The 19,795-nt window shown below is 23.3% G+C and overlaps 6 protein-coding genes across 6 annotated transcripts; 2 read left to right on the top strand and 4 right to left on the bottom strand.

The window, feature by feature from the left end:
* Nucleotides 1-753: 753 nt before the first annotated feature.
* PCHAS_0617000 (conserved Plasmodium protein, unknown function) lies at nt 754-4,517 on the top strand (the record flags this gene model as incomplete). Its single annotated transcript, XM_016797512.1, has 8 exons — nt 754-2,803; nt 3,051-3,169; nt 3,269-3,331; nt 3,452-3,511; nt 3,645-3,773; nt 3,888-4,056; nt 4,252-4,309; nt 4,409-4,517. The coding sequence occupies 8 exons, from the start codon at nt 754-756 to the stop codon at nt 4,515-4,517; spliced, it is 2,757 nt and encodes a 918-aa protein (XP_016653455.1).
* Nucleotides 4,518-5,596: 1,079 nt separating this feature from the next.
* On the bottom strand, nt 5,597-7,400 carry PCHAS_0616900 (calcium-dependent protein kinase 4, putative; the record flags this gene model as incomplete). The annotated part of the gene is made up of 2 exons (XM_016797511.1): nt 5,597-6,387; nt 6,605-7,400. The coding sequence occupies 2 exons, from the start codon at nt 7,398-7,400 to the stop codon at nt 5,597-5,599; spliced, it is 1,587 nt and encodes a 528-aa protein (XP_016653454.1).
* Nucleotides 7,401-8,886: 1,486 nt separating this feature from the next.
* Nucleotides 8,887-10,824, bottom strand: PCHAS_0616800 (queuine tRNA-ribosyltransferase, putative; the record flags this gene model as incomplete). The annotated part of the gene is made up of 1 exon (XM_727714.2): nt 8,887-10,824. One exon carries the CDS (start codon nt 10,822-10,824, stop codon nt 8,887-8,889), a length of 1,938 nt encoding a protein of 645 aa, XP_732807.2.
* A 1,153-nt stretch (nt 10,825-11,977) lies between these two features.
* Nucleotides 11,978-13,636, bottom strand: PCHAS_0616700 (transcription initiation factor IIE subunit alpha, putative; the record flags this gene model as incomplete). Its single annotated transcript, XM_016797510.1, has 4 exons — nt 11,978-12,063; nt 12,219-12,554; nt 12,687-12,939; nt 13,151-13,636. The coding sequence occupies 4 exons, from the start codon at nt 13,634-13,636 to the stop codon at nt 11,978-11,980; spliced, it is 1,161 nt and encodes a 386-aa protein (XP_016653453.1).
* Nucleotides 13,637-15,344: 1,708 nt separating this feature from the next.
* Nucleotides 15,345-16,560, top strand: PCHAS_0616600 (conserved Plasmodium protein, unknown function; the record flags this gene model as incomplete). The annotated part of the gene is made up of 2 exons (XM_733482.2): nt 15,345-16,155; nt 16,373-16,560. The coding sequence occupies 2 exons, from the start codon at nt 15,345-15,347 to the stop codon at nt 16,558-16,560; spliced, it is 999 nt and encodes a 332-aa protein (XP_738575.2).
* Nucleotides 16,561-16,904: 344 nt separating this feature from the next.
* On the bottom strand, nt 16,905-19,456 carry PCHAS_0616500 (conserved Plasmodium protein, unknown function; the record flags this gene model as incomplete). The annotated part of the gene is made up of 2 exons (XM_016797508.1): nt 16,905-16,952; nt 17,081-19,456. The coding sequence occupies 2 exons, from the start codon at nt 19,454-19,456 to the stop codon at nt 16,905-16,907; spliced, it is 2,424 nt and encodes an 807-aa protein (XP_016653452.1).
* Between the last annotated feature and the right edge of the window lie 339 nt (nt 19,457-19,795).

Genomic DNA, 19,795 nt, shown 5'->3' with positions numbered 1-19,795 from the left:
TATATTTTTTTAAATCATTTATAATAATGCTAAAATTAAATGATTTTCATAATTTATGAATTCAAAGCGTTCATCATTTCTTCATTGATATTACTTGCCTATTTAATATTGTTTATTCTTTAGTCATCAATTTGTGTATTCATTTACAGTTATTTATATTTTATTTTTTGTGTTTAATTGTTTGTATGCATTTATACATGCATATTTATGTGTGCATTGATAATATATTTTTGTATATTTATATGTATACGTATTTTCAGATTTTTTTCACATATTTCTATTTATTTATTTAGGCAAATTTTAAATTTATTTGTTTTCCCTTTCTCTTTCTTTATTTTGCCATTATATATTTTCCCTATTGCTTTTATCTGTTTGATTTGGTTTAACTTATCCACATTTATGATAAACAGTTGGATACAAAGAGGAAGCAAAAAATATAATAACATAAAAAAACATCGAAGGAATTAAACAATACTAATGGTAGTAGTGATACTAGGAATAATAATAAATTGTGAACAAAGTAGTGGGAATATATAAAACCAATTATTTGTTTTTTTTTGTTTTGTTTGTGTACATTCCTCGAGTTGGACATAAACATGTATGGACAGGTAGCAAAGGTATATGCAAATTTATACGATTATTAAAAATATAATAATATAAAATTAAATGGTGTGAATGAAGAGAATAAAGACAAAAATAATCAAATAAGTTGTGATACGTCAAAACAAAAAAGTTATAAAAATTAAAAAAAAAATGGAAAATAATGCATTCAATGAGATAATTGGAGGCGTGCGTGTAATCAGTTCTACAGACACTGATAACGCTAAAGAAATTGTAAATAATGGAAATAATAATAAAAATAGCAAACTAAAAAAAATAATTAACGGAATTATAAGTAATAAAATGAAACATGCAAAAAATGTATTCGAGGAAGTAAAAGAACATATTAAATATACAGCTAAAGAAGCTCAAAAAAATATGAACTATCCTTTTTGCAAATCACCATGTAATATTGAAAATCTGAAAAATACAATATATATAAATGACGAAGAAATTGTTATAAATAAAAATATTTATAAAAATATATTTACAAATAAAAGAAAAGAAAGTAATGAAAGTGAAGAAGAAGAGGATGAAGAAAAAGACGAAGGAGTAGTAGGAAAAAAAAAAAATAATCAAAATTTATTTGTATGTGAAAAAAGTGATATCATTATTAAAGGGAAATATAATTTTGGATTTACTATTGATGTTATTTCAGAAAATGAAGAAAATAAAATTATTGCATATGCATATGAAAAAGATACAAATAAAAAATTACCATGTATTTATAAATGGAGGCGAATATATTATGACAAAGAATATGGATTAATAGAACACAATTTGAATAATACAGGGAGTAAAAATATGCAAGGAAAAGTAACTTCAGGCAATGGTAAAGGATGTTATGGTAGTGAATATGAATTAACTTCTGATGATATTGGATTTAAAATATCTGTAGAGTGCACTTGTATTAACAATGAGCGAATGGATAACGGTTCTATCACTCCGGAAAATTATAAAGACACAAATTTTGATGAATATGAAAAGGCGGAAAATAACAATAATATCAATATGAACAACAATAAAAATTCTTTTTACAATGATGCGTCATCTTTTAAAAGCACATTCAAAGGTACAGCAAAAGAAAGTTACACATCACAATATGAAAAATTAAATAATAAAAAAAGTTATAATAATATACAAAATAGTGAAAAAAGAAATTTAGAAAATATAAGCAATTACAGTAAAAATTCATCAAACACATCTATAAATAGTTATTATAAAAACATGAAGAATAAAAAAAAAAATAGCATTGAAAGTGATGATGAAAATAGGTTAAAAAAATCTACAAAAAGAGGGCTATTAAAATCTGATGATGAATTCTCTTTGTTTAGTAATACAAAAAATGAAAAAAATAAAACATTCGAAACACAAAATCATGACATAAAAAATAACAAGTATTATGGTGTGGCTATTGCCGAAATTGGACCATTTAATTTGAATACCAAAACTAAAAATATGTTAGAAACTATTATATATAATGATTCAATTAAATACCCTATATATATATTAAACAAAGACGACAAAAAATATAATAGCTTACAAAATGAAAACAAATATTATGATCAAAAGACTTTAGAAAATATTATGTTTAATGAGAGCAAAACTAATAACTCATTTAGTACGTACAACGATTATAATTATGTTGACAATCAAAGTGTGTATTCCAATTTAGAAGGGGAAAACGAATATATATATATGTTGCATATATATAAAAATGAAATAAAAATTATTAATCAAAATAATAAAATGAAAAATATGTGGAATTATAAATTTCACCATATATATCCATATGTAGAATTTATTAATATAGATCGTAAAACAGAAAAACACAACAAAAACGATGAAAATAATAATCACTTTCTATTACATGTTAATGAAAATGAATCTTATAAATGCAAATGCCTATTTAAAAGACATCGAGATTTAATATCTATTTTATTAAAATATATGCATGCTAATTTATATATTATCAATGAATATATATTTAATAATATAAATCAGAATTTTGAAAAAACAAGAGTTAAAAATATTTTTAACAATGTAGATGTTAATTCAATTCTTGAAAATCTAAACAAAGAGTTATTACTAAATAGAAAAATAAATCAAAAGTACCTTAGCAAAATTCATAATTTACAGAATGAAAAAAATGCTCTCGAAGATGACCTTAAAAATACGATAGAAGCATTTCAACTCCAACTAGGTAATTCACATATCTGCATATATTCACCAATATATTATTCTCAAACATATTTCATTGTCTTTTTTTATTTATCAAAAGATTTCACATTAAAAAGTAATATGTATCAATGCTTTTTCTTAAAATGCCATATGAATTTCTACCTTTTTATAATTAATGAATGACTATGATATGTACATTATTCATATTTTTTTTATACATTTATACATGAACACACATAATATATCTCTACATGCTTATCCATACATAGATAACGCCAAAAAGTTCAAGGACCCAAACGAACTGATAAAAGAAAACGAAAAACTTATGAAGGAGATCAAAATATTACAAGATAAATACAAAAATGTGGATTTATTTTTTAAGGACAAGGTAAAATATACAGAGATAACAATACAATAATAATAAATCATGTAAAGTTAATAGGAGCATATATATTTTTTTATTTAACATTTTTATCCCATTTTACAGTATAAGCTATTATTAAATGATATTGAAAAGTATAAAAAATTAGTGCAGGAAAATATGTCCAAGGTAATATTAAAAATCTTCGTTTTTCATCATAATATAGAACAGACAGAAAAAATGTTATTACATTATTTTTGTTCTATTTACACATGGATATACGTCCATTTTTTATTATACAATTTGTAGACTAACTCGAAAGAGGATCAAAAATTACAAGAGAAAATACAGTTTATCGAAAAAGAAAAGGTTAAAAAATATTATAATAAATAAAAATACACAACCATATATATACATATGTAACTTAGTTTGGCTAGCTATTTACTTCCAATCCATTATGACAGTATACATCCAAAATAATTAAAACAACTTTTTTTTACAGATTAACTTGTTAAATGAAAATAAAAAAATACATAATTTATATTTAGAAGAAAAGAGAAATAAAACCGATTTGGAGAATAAAGTAGAAAATTTAAGTTTAAAATTGGAACATTTAAATAAGTCTTTACAAGTAATAAACATTATTAATAAATTATAATATAGCTAATTATAAGTGATCCATAAAAAATGTACTTATACATATTCATGTGTATATATAATATGTGAAATTTATTATTTATATTAGGAGGAAAAACAAAAAAGCCAAGAAACATATGAATCACTAAAGGAATTAAAAGAAGTTAAAAAAAATAATAACTCTTTAGAAAGGGAAAATATCAAAATATCAAATGAACTAAATTTATTAACTTCGGAAAAAAACAGATTAACAAAATTGGTTGATTCTTTAACAAAAGGTACAAATAAAAAAGATTCGAAAGAAGATAACAATATATTTGAAAAAAATAGAAATATAGCCAAATGGCAAACAAAATATATATTGCATATTTATATGTTAACTAAAAGTTCAATGCTCTATACAAATCCATTTTGTAACAGTAAAATATATGTCGAACTAATTTCTACATACATATATACCTTTTTTTATACAGATATTGAAAAATCAAAAAAGAATGACGCTTCAAAAAAAGACGATACCAAAACAGAGAGGTAATAATATGCTCATAGATCCATACCTACACATTTAATTAAATTTTTTTTAAATATTCACTATAATATATTAACATATATATTTTTGTCTTTTTTTAGCAAACAAAATGATAAGCTATTAAAAGAGCTTATATCTTTAAGAGATGAAAATGAATTGCTCAAAAAAAGGATAAAAAAATTTGCAAATTTTAGTAGTACCGTGTCATAGATTCAAGTTTGTATCACGCATATTCATATCAATGACACCCAAATGTACTTTTTTACATACCTATGTATATGCATTTTTTATAATTTTTAAAAAAAAAAATAAAAATGCATACATGTTTAGTTTCATATTATTTTTTAATTAATTTTGATTTCTTTATAAAACACATTTGTTTCATAGCATAATATGCTAATGAAAATATGTATATCTTTCTTTTTTTCGTTTTTTCTTTTTTAACGTGATAAATAAAAAAAGAAACCCCATAAAATATGTTTGATGCATTTTAATTATTGTCTTAATGTATTTTTTTCAACTGAATAATAACTCTATATGCATATATATATGCTAATTTGTTTTTAGTATTTTAATGTAACGGGTTAGCAAAAAAGAAAAAAAAAGACGGAGAAAAAATGACATAAGCAAATTTGTAAATAGCTATAAATAAAAATAGTGTTGTATTTTTTTTTAAAGAGCCATATTAAAGCAATTATTATTTTATTATCAAGGAGCAGAAAAAGGCAACATACATTATATACATATATATGATTAATAAATAAGTATTTAAAATATATAGGGGGAAAGAAGAATATGTATATGCTACGGTATTTTTATTTGCACAATTATTATTATTCGATATTCAAATGGTTTAAATTGGCTATATAAATGTAAAAATAATGACATGTGTATGAGCTTATGAGAAGTTAAACTACGAAATAAATAAATATTCGTTAGAAAGCCAAGCATATATATACATAATAAATTTAATAATGGTACATCTATATAATCCCAATTAAAATGATTTTTTTATGAATTTAGAGCTCACTCAAAAAAATAATTTTGCATAATATATATTTATGTATTGAATAATAGGATGTAAATATGTATACGTGCAACATCCCATTTTCTATTAATCTTGTTGGTTATTATCATTTTATATGCTTTATTATTTTATATATTTTTTATTACAACATTTGCAATAATATACGGAATTGTTTAAATTATTCAACATGAAAATGGGGTGACAACCAAATAAGTATTATACTCATGCGTATATACCTATATGGGTTTACCCTTTTATATATTTAATAGTTACATAGTTTTATTAACATGTCTCTGAATTCTTTAAAATCAATTTCCCCATCGTTATTTTGATCAACCTCCTTCAAAACAGTTTTCCAACAATCTGAACTAACATCTCCTAATCCAAACAATTGAGCTAATTCATTGGCAGATATTTTTCCTGACCCATCTTTATCAAATAATTTAAATGCCTTTTCTAATCTTTCAGTTGATAATAATAATTTTCTATCAATAGCAACAGTTAAAAATTCTGAATATTCTATATATCCATTTTGATCTAAATCTATAGAACTTAAAATTTGATCTACTTCAACTTCAATAGCTGCATTATCTAAATCAGTTGTGCCATCCCCTTTTAATTTTAACAATTCTTTATATCCTATTATTAATTCATTTCTGTCTAATTGACCATCTCCATTCTTATCCATTTTTTTAAAAATTTTAGTAAGCTCTTTTGTTTCATCTATTGTTGTTAATTTTGATCCCATATATAATAGTGCCGCTTGTGCTAATTTTTGAGTACTTTGAAATTGTTTTATATTTGCAATACTTAATTCAAGAGATGGAATATCAATATTTAGATTATCTTTGCTTGTCATTAATCTTATCCATTCATGTTCTAATGCATCTCTTGCTGATATTCTCACAGCACTTGTGTACATTAACATTTTTTTTATCAAATCTTTTGCTTTGTCACTTATTTTTTTAAATTGAGGTAAATCAAAGGTATATTTTCCAGTCTCGACTTTTTTCAAAATGTCATACTCATTAGACCCATTAAAAGGTGGGCATCCTATAAAAAAGAAAAAAAAAACAGAATATAATAATTATTTGAAAAAAATATATAAACAGGAACACACACAATGCATACACCGAATTGATGTCTAAATTTTTGGAATGATTTGAAAAACATTTTTATGCACTTTTTATCCTATTAATTAAGCAAACAAGATCATGCATACATAAGACATGACATAATTCATAATAAAATTGTTTTGAAAGTTTCATACCTGATAAGAGGATATATAATATGACACCACATGACCATATATCACATTTTTCATCATAAGTTCCGTGTAAAACATCCGGAGCAATATAATAGGCAGTACCTATTTTATCTTTCATTTTTTTACTATATTCAAAATGGGTTGATAATCCAAAATCAATAATTTTTATAATCATATCTTCTTTATTTTTTGTTTCAAGAAGAATATTTTCAGGTTTTAAATCTCTATGAACGACATTATTTTTATGCATATATGTAATACCACTTAATACTTGTTTAATTATTCTTGCTGCATCCACTTCATAAAATCTCTTCCTACTAATAATTTCATCAAATAATTCTCCTCCAGAATATACATCCGATACTAAATAATAATAATTGTTATCTTCAAAAAATTCATATAATTTCATTATATTTATATGATCTAACATTTTTAATAATTCTACTTCTCTTAAAAGACTTTGTTTATCTGTTTTTCTTTTAACATGCTTTTTGCTAATTACTTTAATTGCATATTCATGACCTGTATGTTTATCTCTACTTAATATAACTTCACCAAATGATCCTTTTCCTAAAATTTTGATTCCTTTATATTGTTCATTAAATACTACATTACTATTTTGTATGAACATACCAGGTCTTAATTTACTATTATTAAAACTATTTTTAACTATTTCTTTTGATATACTAGTACTCCTTTCTTTCAAAGCATTTTTTCCGTGTCCTCCCTTTAAATTCTTTTTGTTTCCTTTTTGATCTTCATTTTGTATATCACTCTGTGTAGACATTTCTTGCCCCATTTTGATTATATATAGGCGTATATGTACTTATAATGTTTTTTTACATAAAAAATGCTTGACGAATGAAAATGACTTATGGAAAATTATAAGTTTTATATTGCCTTTTTGGAAGCATAAATGTGTGTGTACACAATTGGCGATATGCAATTTTGTATGTATGTATGTGTAAATATGCAATATATATATTTATGTAAACTATGCAAGTATATACTGGAGTGTGAAATATTATGTGTTTATACACACATTTATATTATTATCATTTGTGTGTATATATTACATAATTTTCTTAATATGAACATACATGTATATTAACTTCCTATATTTTATGCTAAATAAAATTCCCCCTTTTTTTTAAACTTGTGTGTTTATTTATTATTTATTTATTGTTTTTATTTTTTTTTGTGCATGCATAAAAAAAGTACAAAAAAATGCACAGTAAAAATAATATAAACTTTACGCACAGGTAACGGAAAAAATATACTATTCAATAAATATAACGATAAATAATATAAATAAATAAATATAGTATATAATATAATCGCATATGAAAATATTATATATACAGTGATACATATATTTGGACATTGGTTTATATTTCTTAAAATACTTGCTTGTTTAATAGGAAAATTATTTCAATTCTTTAATATATTTTATGTTAATGAAAAAACAAAATAAAATGTTCATATATTTTTTTTGCCATAATATAAAAAAGCTAGCCATTAAATTTTGCTAACAAAATAAAAACAGGAGACTTAATATATGCATATATGTATTCGCCTATAAAAGACAGTAACTATTCCCAAAGGAAGATTAATTGGGAGAAAAGTGAAAAGAAAAAAACATAAAATATATAAAAATATGTATATATATACATTTGTTTATGTTTTTTTTTTCATTTTATTGGAAAATTACCAAACTTAAAAATTTTTTTAAAAGACAATCATAATATGAGCATAAGCTTTCTCCAATAAGACATAATTCATGCAAAAATTATTATTGTGTGTTTTATGCTTTGCTATAATATATTTTATGAACATACTATATGTATATATTATTTTTTTTGGAAAATTGCTAAGTTGCGCATATTTAAGGGTTTATATACTTGCTACTTTCCTATATACCAATAATCATATAAAAAATTAGTATACTATTTCAAATAATTTGAAATTAAAGTGAAATTTCATGGACTATTAAAATTGTTATATATATGAGGTATAGCACATATGCGTGCACTTTTTAATAAACATGATTTAGACTTCATATTTTGAGAATTTTTTTTTCAAAATTTCAGTTATTTTCAATTGCAAAATAAGTGAAACTATATTTTTGCATTAATTTAAAAATAGCAACATTGTAGAAATTGCAAAAGACACAAACACGGAAAAATATATGGAAAATAAAAAAAAATATTAAAAAATTCTTAAAAAGTATAAGGGGAAACTTGAAAAATGTACTACAAATAGCCAAATTTTTTATAGCAATGTTTTCAAAACTTAAGTTCTATATTGGCATATTTCAAGGCATCTAATGCCCAAATTGGTAATCGCTCCATTAGTTCATTTATTTTGTCATTTTTTAAATTATCAGGAGAATGATCATAATTTTCTGATATCTCATTTGTTTCTTTCACAACTGTATTATTACTGCATATATTTGTTGGGTCATTATTTACTGATGTATTATCACTATCAGTCATGTTACTGTCTGGGATTTTGTAATTTCCATTTTTATATCCAATGACAAAATTGTTATACAAAGCAGTGGTAACAAAATAGTCGATTTTGTTCGAAAAAATAGATACTCTCATTAGATAGCAAAAATGAAGTGTAAAAAAAATATTATGAATTGTTAATAAAGTATTAACAACCGGATTTTTTTTAGTTATAAGTAAATGTAAAAATGATTTAGAATAATTATTACAAACATAACAAGAACAATTTTTAACAAGTGGTGTAAAATCATATTTATATTTAGCTTGTTTTAATTTTAATGTTCCATCATAACTTAATGCTGTATTAAATCTGGCAGTTCTTGATGGATATACACAATCATACATATCATATCCTAAGATTGAACAAAATAATATATCCATTAAATATCCTATACCCATTATATATCTACATTTATTTATTGGTAAATAATTATATTTTAAATTATTTTCATTAGAACAATGATTAATTATTTCTATAAATTTTTTTTTTTTTTCACCTCCACATAATCCACCTATAGCATATCCATTTAATTTCTTTCGTAAAATAAAATCCATAGATTTATTTCTTAAATCAATATGTAAACCCCCTTGTATTATTCCAAATAAAGTTTGATCGTCTTTTTTCCCATGGCTGTTTATACACCTCTCTAGCCATCTATTCGTTCTATATGTTGCATCTTCAATTTTGTTTATATCACTTTCTGTGGCTGGTCGAACATCATCTAATGCCATTATTATATCACTTCCAATCATATTTTGTAGTTTAATTGATTTTTCAGGAGTAAGAAGTATATCTTCCCCTTCGTTTAAATCGATATCTTTATTTTTTTCTACACTTTCAGTTGCCTGATCATAATCTGTTTCATCCTTTAGAAGCAATTCCATATTTCTCTTAATAATTGAACTATCATATATGTTGTTAAATAATATTCCTTCCTCTAATATTTTAATTCGCTTACTAAGGGAAACCATCTGAAATCCACCCGAATCTGTAAGCATCGAATTTGGGAACCTTATAAAATTGTTAATATCTTTATTTTTTTGAAATATAGTCATATCGTAAATATTTGACACATGATAAGTGTTACTTAAAATAATGTAATTACATATTTTTTTTACTTCTTCTTCTATTAAACCTTTAATACAACATTTTGTACCAACAGGCATAAATAGGGGTGATATAATTATTGTGTTTTTTTTTGTTTCCTTCCCCTTCTCTTCAACTGTTGAATTATTATCTATATACTTTTTTTTTATAACTATTATATTTAATCTCGCTCTTTTGTTTTTTTTTATATTTATTAATTTTAAGTTTTTGTTATATTCCTTTGTTTGCTTAAGAGGTGAATCATGTTGGTCCCATTTTTCGACATCACTTTCATCTGAACTATTTAAATAGTTTGAAAAATAGGAATTTCCTTCATTTCTCATTTCATTTATTTTATTATTTATATCCTTTATGTTAATTTTTGAAAATTGGTTTTCAAAAAAATTGGAAAAACTTTCATATTCTTTATAATCATTTTCAGTGAGGAAATCAAAAGGTAGTGGTTCTTCATAACTAATATTGGTATTGCTCTCCTCTATGTTTTTTTTTATTTTTTTGAGACTTGTTTCATTTTCTACAGTTGTAAAATTATTCATCTTTTGTTTTTTTTTTTTTTGTGTAACTTTATTTTGTATATCGTTTTCGTTTATCTGTCCATTTTCCATTTTATTGGAGCAAAAAAGTATCACATGCTGATCGCACGAATATTTTAAAAAAATTCTTCAAATCCAATTAAAATAACCAACCATGGGCATTCATATAATATTATACATGTAATATATACAAGTTTGTATTTATAATGAAAAACAATACTATTATAAATTATATTTAATTAATTATATTATGGTATCAAAATATGTTTAGCGTATGTTTTTTACCTTTTCGTATGGCCCCCCAAAATTACATTTTTTTTAAAATAAACAAATGAAAATTAAAAAAAAAAATATATATTATATATTATGAAAATTTTATTTCGTTTATTAATATTATAAGGAATATATTTTTAAAATTTATTCCTGAAATTGCCAGTGCCTATATATAGCAACATCGTTTTTTTTTAAAATTAATAGAACTACAGTTGGTAGAAAAATATATGGAGAGTGCGCCTTAAAAAATGAAAACAAATTTGTATACCCAAATAAAAAATCGAAAATTTTCATTTTCACTACAGTTGATGCATATGTAACATCTTTTAATGAAAAAATTATAGAGCTTTAGAAAATAAATACCCTCCTTTTTATTAGTTAAACAGAAAACACAGCGAACATATTTTACAATTAAGACTGTGAACAAATTGTTAAAAAGTTGTTAAAAATAAAAAAAGTGAAAGGACTTTAAATGCATTAATTATTTGATAAATTAGCATACAAAAGTATATGCATATTCTTACACTTTTTTTTTATAAAATAAATAATATAAATTAAAAAAAAATAAAAACAAAAATTAGCACCATAAAACCAATAGGAAAACAATGGTCAAATATATATGTTGCGTATATATATGTAAAAATATACATATAGTTAATTATTTTAAAAATACTAAAAAATTTAAAAAGAAAACATTAAAAATGGTTAATGTCTTCTCGCGTGTGTACAAAGAGGATTTACATAATTTATATCCATTGGAAAGTTGTATATAAATAATTAAGTATTATATCTATGTATTCCAGGAAAGGGGAAAACATACATATATACAATATATATGATATATTATATATACATTTTGAATGTCCATTTAAAAATAGGAGTACCATTTCGAAAATACATAGTCTCTCCAAGGAATATATTTTTGTTCGTCCTTTCCTTCGATTCACAATTTTTATATTTGATCCAAATATTCGTCTTGAAGTTCCATGAAATTTTCGAATTCTTCCTGAGACATGTCTTGCTGCAGTTTTTGGGCCTCTATAAAAAAACAAAAAAAAAAAAAAACATATCATGATAATGCATAAGAAATGACGAGCAAAACACATGGTATATCTAATGAATTAGAATATGGTTCCTTTTCATTTGATAAAATGGCTATAAAGATAGGAAGCATTATGAAAAGTGTTAATTACCGATAAGTGTGAATTTCTTGTTAAACTTCTGGATAAAGAAGAGTGGCATTTCTGGTTCATCAAGTTCGCGCTTATCAATTGAAATATTTTTATTTTCAATGACTTTGTTCTTTATATCATTAATAATTATATTTTTTTCTCGTTTTTCATCATTTACTGTATTAGCAAGTCTTATATTATCATTATTTTGAGTTTCTTTCAAATCATTTTTACCTTTCATGTTCATACAAATTTTGATTTTGTTATCTGTTCGTATAATACTACTATTACCAGCATCTGCTTGGCCCTCGTCTTTTTTCCTTCGTCCATTCTCGACAATCCTATTATTTAAAATATCTGCAAAGTGATAACAAATAAAAAGGTGTTTAATATTTTTTTACATTAACTTGGGTTATCATTCCATATGAAATTGGTAAGGGTATTTTTTCTTTTCTTTTGTTTATTATTTATTTTAGAATTTTATGTTACCTATCATAGTATTGCTATGCGAAAGGAGAGATGAATTATTTGTTTGCGATACTTCTGATGAGTTGTTTGTAACAGAACCATCGGAAGAAATATCTGTTACATATGAATTAGTAGAATTTAATTTTTTTGCACTGAATTTTTCTGTATATAGAGGTATAAAATAATTCTTTAATTTTTCAATATGTTCTTTTAATATATTCAAATATTTTGTATATTTGTTATACATTTTTTCGGTGCTAACATCATCCTTTTCCTACAAAATTGAAAATTAGTGATTCCCATTTTGCCATTTTCCCATCATGTTGTAAATTAAAAAAAAAAAAAAAAAATGCAAAAGACACAGCATTATATGGGCTCATATAAAATATATTTTTTTATCAAATAGCGTGGAAATGGAAACATGGCTAGTTTTAGACATGCACAACTGTTATGAAACTGTTTGCTTATTTTATGAATTTTCTTACGATTAATTCGATTTTATTATTGCAGAAGCAAAGAAAATGTGCATCATACGGATCTAGTGGAAGTATTTGAGCATCAAGCTGAGAATATGTTGCATTACAAAATTTACAAATATATACATCACATTCATTTTTTTTTTTTTGAAGCTCTAATTCCATTTGTTTTATTCTATAATCAATTACATAAACAATATAATTGTTTAGACAATAATAAGTTTGATAATATGATCCTTTTTCATTATTTTTATATTTTTGTACTTGTATAATATATTTTTCTTTTAACAATTTTGATAAGATGCTTCTTATTTTTTGTTCATTCATGTTAACACTACTTATGATATCCTTTTCTAAGTATAAGCATTCATTATGAACAAACATATCAAATATAACTATCTCTTCATCGTTCATAAAAAATCGACTAACATACACCATTAAATAAAGAAAATATTTTTTTTCCTTGTCGTAAAATATTTCCTTTGATTTTTCCATTTAATATAAATTCTTGAGTAAATGGAAAAATAAATAATATATGAGATATTTGTAAAATTGAAAAAGTAGCACGCTGAATATATTCGTGTCTACCTCTGTATATATAAGCACATACATGCATATATATTATACATAATTTGGTGTAAGTCTGTTTGTAAAATGATCTAGAACATGTTGAGTTTGTATTCCTTTTTTAAATAAGTTACCATTTCGTTATCTAAATTTTGCTCTTGGTTTCATGATAAGTCAATAAATGAAAAAGCCCAGACTTTTCATATTAAGCCCTTTCGGTAGTATGCTACAAATAGGATGTATATCCAATTGGATGTACATGCATATATGTATAACTCTTCCCTTGTATTTTTTTTATTTCTATACTTTTCTCATATACATATATTAACAATTAATTATGATAAGAGTCCTTAAAAATATTTTGTTCATCTATTTATCACAAAGTTAAAGTAATGATTTTTATACATTAAAAAAAAAAGAATATTTAAATATGGTAAGGTTTCAAAACTTAATAATTTAAAAAAAGAGGTATATTATTGTAAAGTATAATTAAATAACTATCCTTTTAATGAATTAAAAAATTGTATTTACATTTTTAAGTTTATTCATATTTCAACTTATTTAGGTTTGTTTTATGTCCCTTTTTTTCCAATGACATATCAAAATTTTCGTGTTTAATAAAAGAAGGTTTTATTATATCCAATATATTGGAAAATTGAATATTTAAAAAAATTAATTTTACTAAATATAATCACAATAATTTATAAAGAATTTTTTTTTCTTTTTATATAAAATTATAATGTAATATTTTTATATTAAATCGAGCAAAATCGGATGTAAGGCTTAATATTCTTTATAATTTTGGGGTGTTATATTAGCTTAGGTTTTTTTTTTATATATACTTTTTGTTCTTTTCCTTTTACTGTTGCCTTTTTTTTGTTTTTTATATTCCCTTTAAAATTTTGAACATATTTAATGGAAAAAAATCAGTATATATATATTCTATGCAAATATTTAAACTTTCCTATTCTTATAAAATTTATTTCTTATATATTTTTTTAATTTAATAAAATTTTACTTAATTTATATATTTTTTTGAATTTTATAAAATAACCAAAGTAGAATGAAAGAGAGGGGAAAATACACAATTTGTTTTTGTAATGTTTCAGTAAAAAATAAAATAATAAATTGTTTCGGTTTTATTTTTTTTTTCCATTTTTCTTTTTTGTCAATAAAAAAAAAACATGTATTTCATTTTGTGTAACTGACAACCACCCATAGCCAAAATTTGTATTTAACAAAAATTTTCATATATATCATTATTATTGTGAAGAATATCCCAATAAAATTGGTTAATTATATTTACTTGAATAAATAAAAAAAAAATATATACCCACCTTTATGTAAATTATACATATTAAAATGGAAAATTTTAATTTCACAGTTTAAGTTCATATACAATTTATGCGACCTATACACACACAAATATATGTAACACATATATACAGCATACAAAATAAACATGATATACATACGTGTGTGTACAAATACGCACAAATTGTAAACTCTGTAAAAACATTTTAAATTTAAAAAATAATAACATTTCTTTTCACTCCCCCCAAAAAAGGATATTAATTTATTACTTGACTTATCTTTCTCTCTATATATACATACTAATTCATATAAAAAAATACAAATGACGGTAGCTAGTGATCATAAATATAATAACGAACGAGAGATCATCCTTTTGGGGTTTTTAAATGTTGATAATGTATATGGAGAAAATTGGGTTACTAAAAAAGATGAAATAAAAAAAGACGTAGAATATAAAGTAGTTAAATTAAATCAGGCTTTTAAATATCCATCAATATTTCAAGAAAAATTTGAATTCCTTTCTACTGAGGATTATAATTATGTAAAAAATAATTATATATATAGTGCCATACTTATCTTTAACCCCCATTTAAACGATACAACCAACAATAACAATAATAATGATAACAATAATAACAATAATAATGATAAGCAAAGTAGTATATTCCCTAGCCAAAAATGTGGTAGTAACTGCCGAGTTACGACAAGTGATTGTTTAAACGGTTCAAACAAATTAGATAGCGAAATAAAAATTGAAGAAAATGTTAAAGAGACCAATGAGGGGACGGAAAAAGAAGTGAATTGTAATTCAGAAAAAAAGAAAGAAGGTATAGGAGTTTTAGTTGTAACATGTAAAAAAATGGATAAACCAAAAATGAAACATATTCTAATTAAAATGCTAAAAAAAGAAATAAAAGTTGAAACCACTGTTTTAAAATATAACGGAACTAGTAATCTCACAAGCAACACAAATATACAAACCAACTTAAACAGTAATGAATATAATATAAACAAAAATAAATTAACAGAAAATAATTACACAGACAAAGCTTATATCTCTCCAACAATAAATATTAATAAACCTTTTGATGTTAAACGAAATAATTTTTTCAATATGACTGCATATATATATGGTAATAACTACTGACCAGTGACATGGTCGAGCATGATTATGCTTATGGTGCATGCTCATACATACTTATACATAAATAATGCCTAGATATTCAAATGTTTATTAACATTTTCGGGCATACCTTCGTTTTAGTAATTCCATTTTGTGCCCCTTGCATGGATGCACTATGCCTGTACTTGTGATTATTTTATATCTTTTTTCATTTTTTCCAACTTTAGGTTCATCAGCAATTTTAGAAAATACGAACCTCATTCAAAGGGAATACAGGGATGATGAATGGGCCAACAAATTGAGAAAAACAAAAAGGGAAAGAAAGGAAATAAATAAAACAACAAATGATAGTAATATTGAAATGTTTAAGGAAAATCGATTAATCAAAACTTTCACATCCTTATTTAAGAAGTAAAATTTAAATTTCATATACAAAGGTTTACATATATGTGTATGCTTTTATGAATTGCTACGTAAAAATCCAAGATAATTCAACAAAAAAAAAGTAAAATAAAGTTCGAACAAATGGTTGGATATATTGGGTGAAGAGTAGATATAAATAAAAAAATAAAATCATGATAATAAAACGCTAAGAAGGCGAAGCACAATATAATTTGTTTCTTTTACATTTGGCGAAAATAAAATGTGTGTATGCAGTATAGGGAGAGCACTTGATTATATTAGAAGTGTTTTTAACAAAGGTCCCATAAAAATGAATTCTGATTTTTAAGTAATATGGGTGCGAAACTGTATATAGTATCACTCCCTTTTCAAAACTTTTCGAACGTCAAAATATTTTGAGAGTTCCTGCAAAAAAAAAGTCGAAAATTTTTAGGAAGCTAAATAAGATGAAGAAATATGTATTACAAATTTTCAAAATTATGAATTTACAAATTTTCAAATTTTCATATGACGCTATCGGTCTTATGGCCTACCAGGTCGTCGTTCAGGTAGACAATGTTCTCGTATATGTCCGGTGGAATAAACGGATATAATACATAAATAAAAAACTTAAACATAAACGAATAATTAAAAAAATAAATAATTTTTATATTTTTTAGAAACTCTTGAATAACTTGAAATATATCCTTAAACAATGATAATATGTTTGTGATATTTGACAAAATACTTTCCGAAAAGATAAACAAAAGTATAAATTGATTTCTCATAAAGGTATTAAAATAATATATTAAATAAAAATATAATAAATTATAATTATATATTAATGGGAAGTTACAAAAATTTATAATTATTATATTTCGACCAATTTCATCTATACCATATTCATATATAAAATTCATTTTTTTTAATTCTTCAAATTTTTCTTTTTTATTATAATTATAACTTAATCTTAAATAACATTCTAAATTCATATTTTCATCACTTTTATTTATTTGCGTTAGTTTTAAAAAATTCTTTTGACTTTCATTTTGAGTTTTTATATTCAAAAATTCGGTATCTGCTTCTTTGAAAATTTCAGATGTAGATGAACCCGATGAATTAGAATCATCAGAAGAAAATTCCTCATCACTATCCCAGATGTATTCTTCTTTATTTGTTTCATTATTTACAAATGAATTTGTATCATCTTGGTTATCATACTCGATTTGTTTTTTTATTTTATTTTTTCGATTTTTTTTTCGCACTTTTCGCAAACTCTTAAATATCGTAATATTCCTATTTTGGACATCTATAGATCCAATTTTATTTCCAATGATGGCAATGTTTGTAGAGAGAAATCGTTCTTGTTCTGTTCTTGGGAAAAATATAGATATATATTTTAACAAAAAAAAATAAATATCATTTGAATTCGTTACAAAGATAATATTTTTTATTGTATTATAAAATTGAGGTATTAACAATAAAGAACGTAAACTTTTTAATAATGTAATTAAAAATATATTTATTGGAAAAAATATATTAAAACAAACTATTGGTATAGATATAGATTGTATTTTTTTTTCAAAACATGCATATAATATTTCGTGAATACATAAATTCATAGTATTATGTGTAGCTAAAATAAATTTACTGTTATATTTTGGTAGCATAACATGTAATATATATTTATGTATATTATCATAACTGTTTGTTAAATAAACTTCACCACTCTTTTTTGTTCGTATTTCATATTTTTCTTCTTCTTCTAATTTCATTAAGTTTGAAGAATATAAATTTTCACATATACTTTTAGAATATTTATAATTACTATTTGCATAAAGTATTATACCATGACTTTCTACATTTGCTATATCACCATTATATATTTTTATTTTTTTATTTAACTCTTTATCAATCATATACGTTTTATTTTCTACAGAATAATTATATGCTTCTCCTATATCTGTTTTTCTATATCCTTCCCTCTCATTATCAATGTTTTTATTTGTATCAAAAAAGTTGTTACTATTATTAAGTATTTCTTCATTCTCTTCATCATTTGAATATTGAGAGATGTGTTCACTATTTTTATTAGGTATTCCCTTTTTATAGCCAAAATTATATAAAGAATCAGATCCATTTTCTATATATTTATATATATCAACATTTTTTGTAAACGTTTCAGATAATTCAAAATGTGATTCATTCGTTATTATAAAATTTTGTTTATATTCTACATCATCATTAAGTATGTAGGTAATTTTCCGTTGATTTTTTTTTTGCGCACTCTGTTTTATATTCCATTTTTCTACAACCATATCATCATTGGGCTGTTTTGTTTTTTGTTCATAACTTTGGCTCTCTACATTTTGATCGTTTATAAAATTGTTTTTATTGATTCCCCACGAACTTGAATATGCATGCTTGGTGTCTTGGCTTTGCTCTAAACATAATCTGTTGCCTAAATCGATACATAAATTTTTATTTCCCTTTTTATAGCCATCAAAAATGAAGGAAAATAAAAAATTAAAATAAGAACTATCAATAGAATATATCAATGGATGATATATTAAATTAATTTGAAAATTTTTTTTAACAAAATAATTATAAGTATCAAATTTACAAAAAAAATCTTCTTCTTCTATATATAAGTTTTCATATATTTTTTTATAAATATTAATATAATAAAAAAGACAAAAATTTAAATCATTCCAATTAATTATATTTTTATTTTTAATAATTTTTCTCTCTGCATTATTTATATTTTCTAAACTATTACTATCATTTATAATTTTTATTGTATTTTTTATTTTTTTACATATTTCACCAATCTTTTCTTCTCCCTTTTCAAGCTCTATATCATTTATTATTTCTGATAGTTCTTCTTTTGCCCAATAAAAGATTTCATTTAATTTATCACTGACATGCATGTTTATTTGGCTAGTCAATTATTTTATTACTATTAAACTTATCTAATGTAACTATATATACATACATATGTATAGAGGGACTTACTCTCCTGTTATAGTCCTCTAAAATTTTCTTTCTGTTCCTTTACTTTTTTATAGAACGAAGAAAATACATGGTGAAAATTAGAATGGAAATAAAAAACAAACACACACATATGTATATATAATATATGTATTTGTTTTTATTGGCCTAAAATTTACAAGCATATTTCCCTCCCATCCTTAGTACAAGCATATATTATATACAATACTTACGATATACAATGCTTATGCTATACAATGCTTATGCTATATAATGCT

This window comes from Plasmodium chabaudi, assembly GCF_900002335.3.
Source record: "Plasmodium chabaudi chabaudi strain AS genome assembly, chromosome: 6".
Lineage (NCBI taxonomy): Eukaryota > Apicomplexa > Aconoidasida > Haemosporida > Plasmodiidae > Plasmodium > Plasmodium chabaudi.
This window is presented reverse-complemented; position numbering and strand designations above follow the sequence as displayed.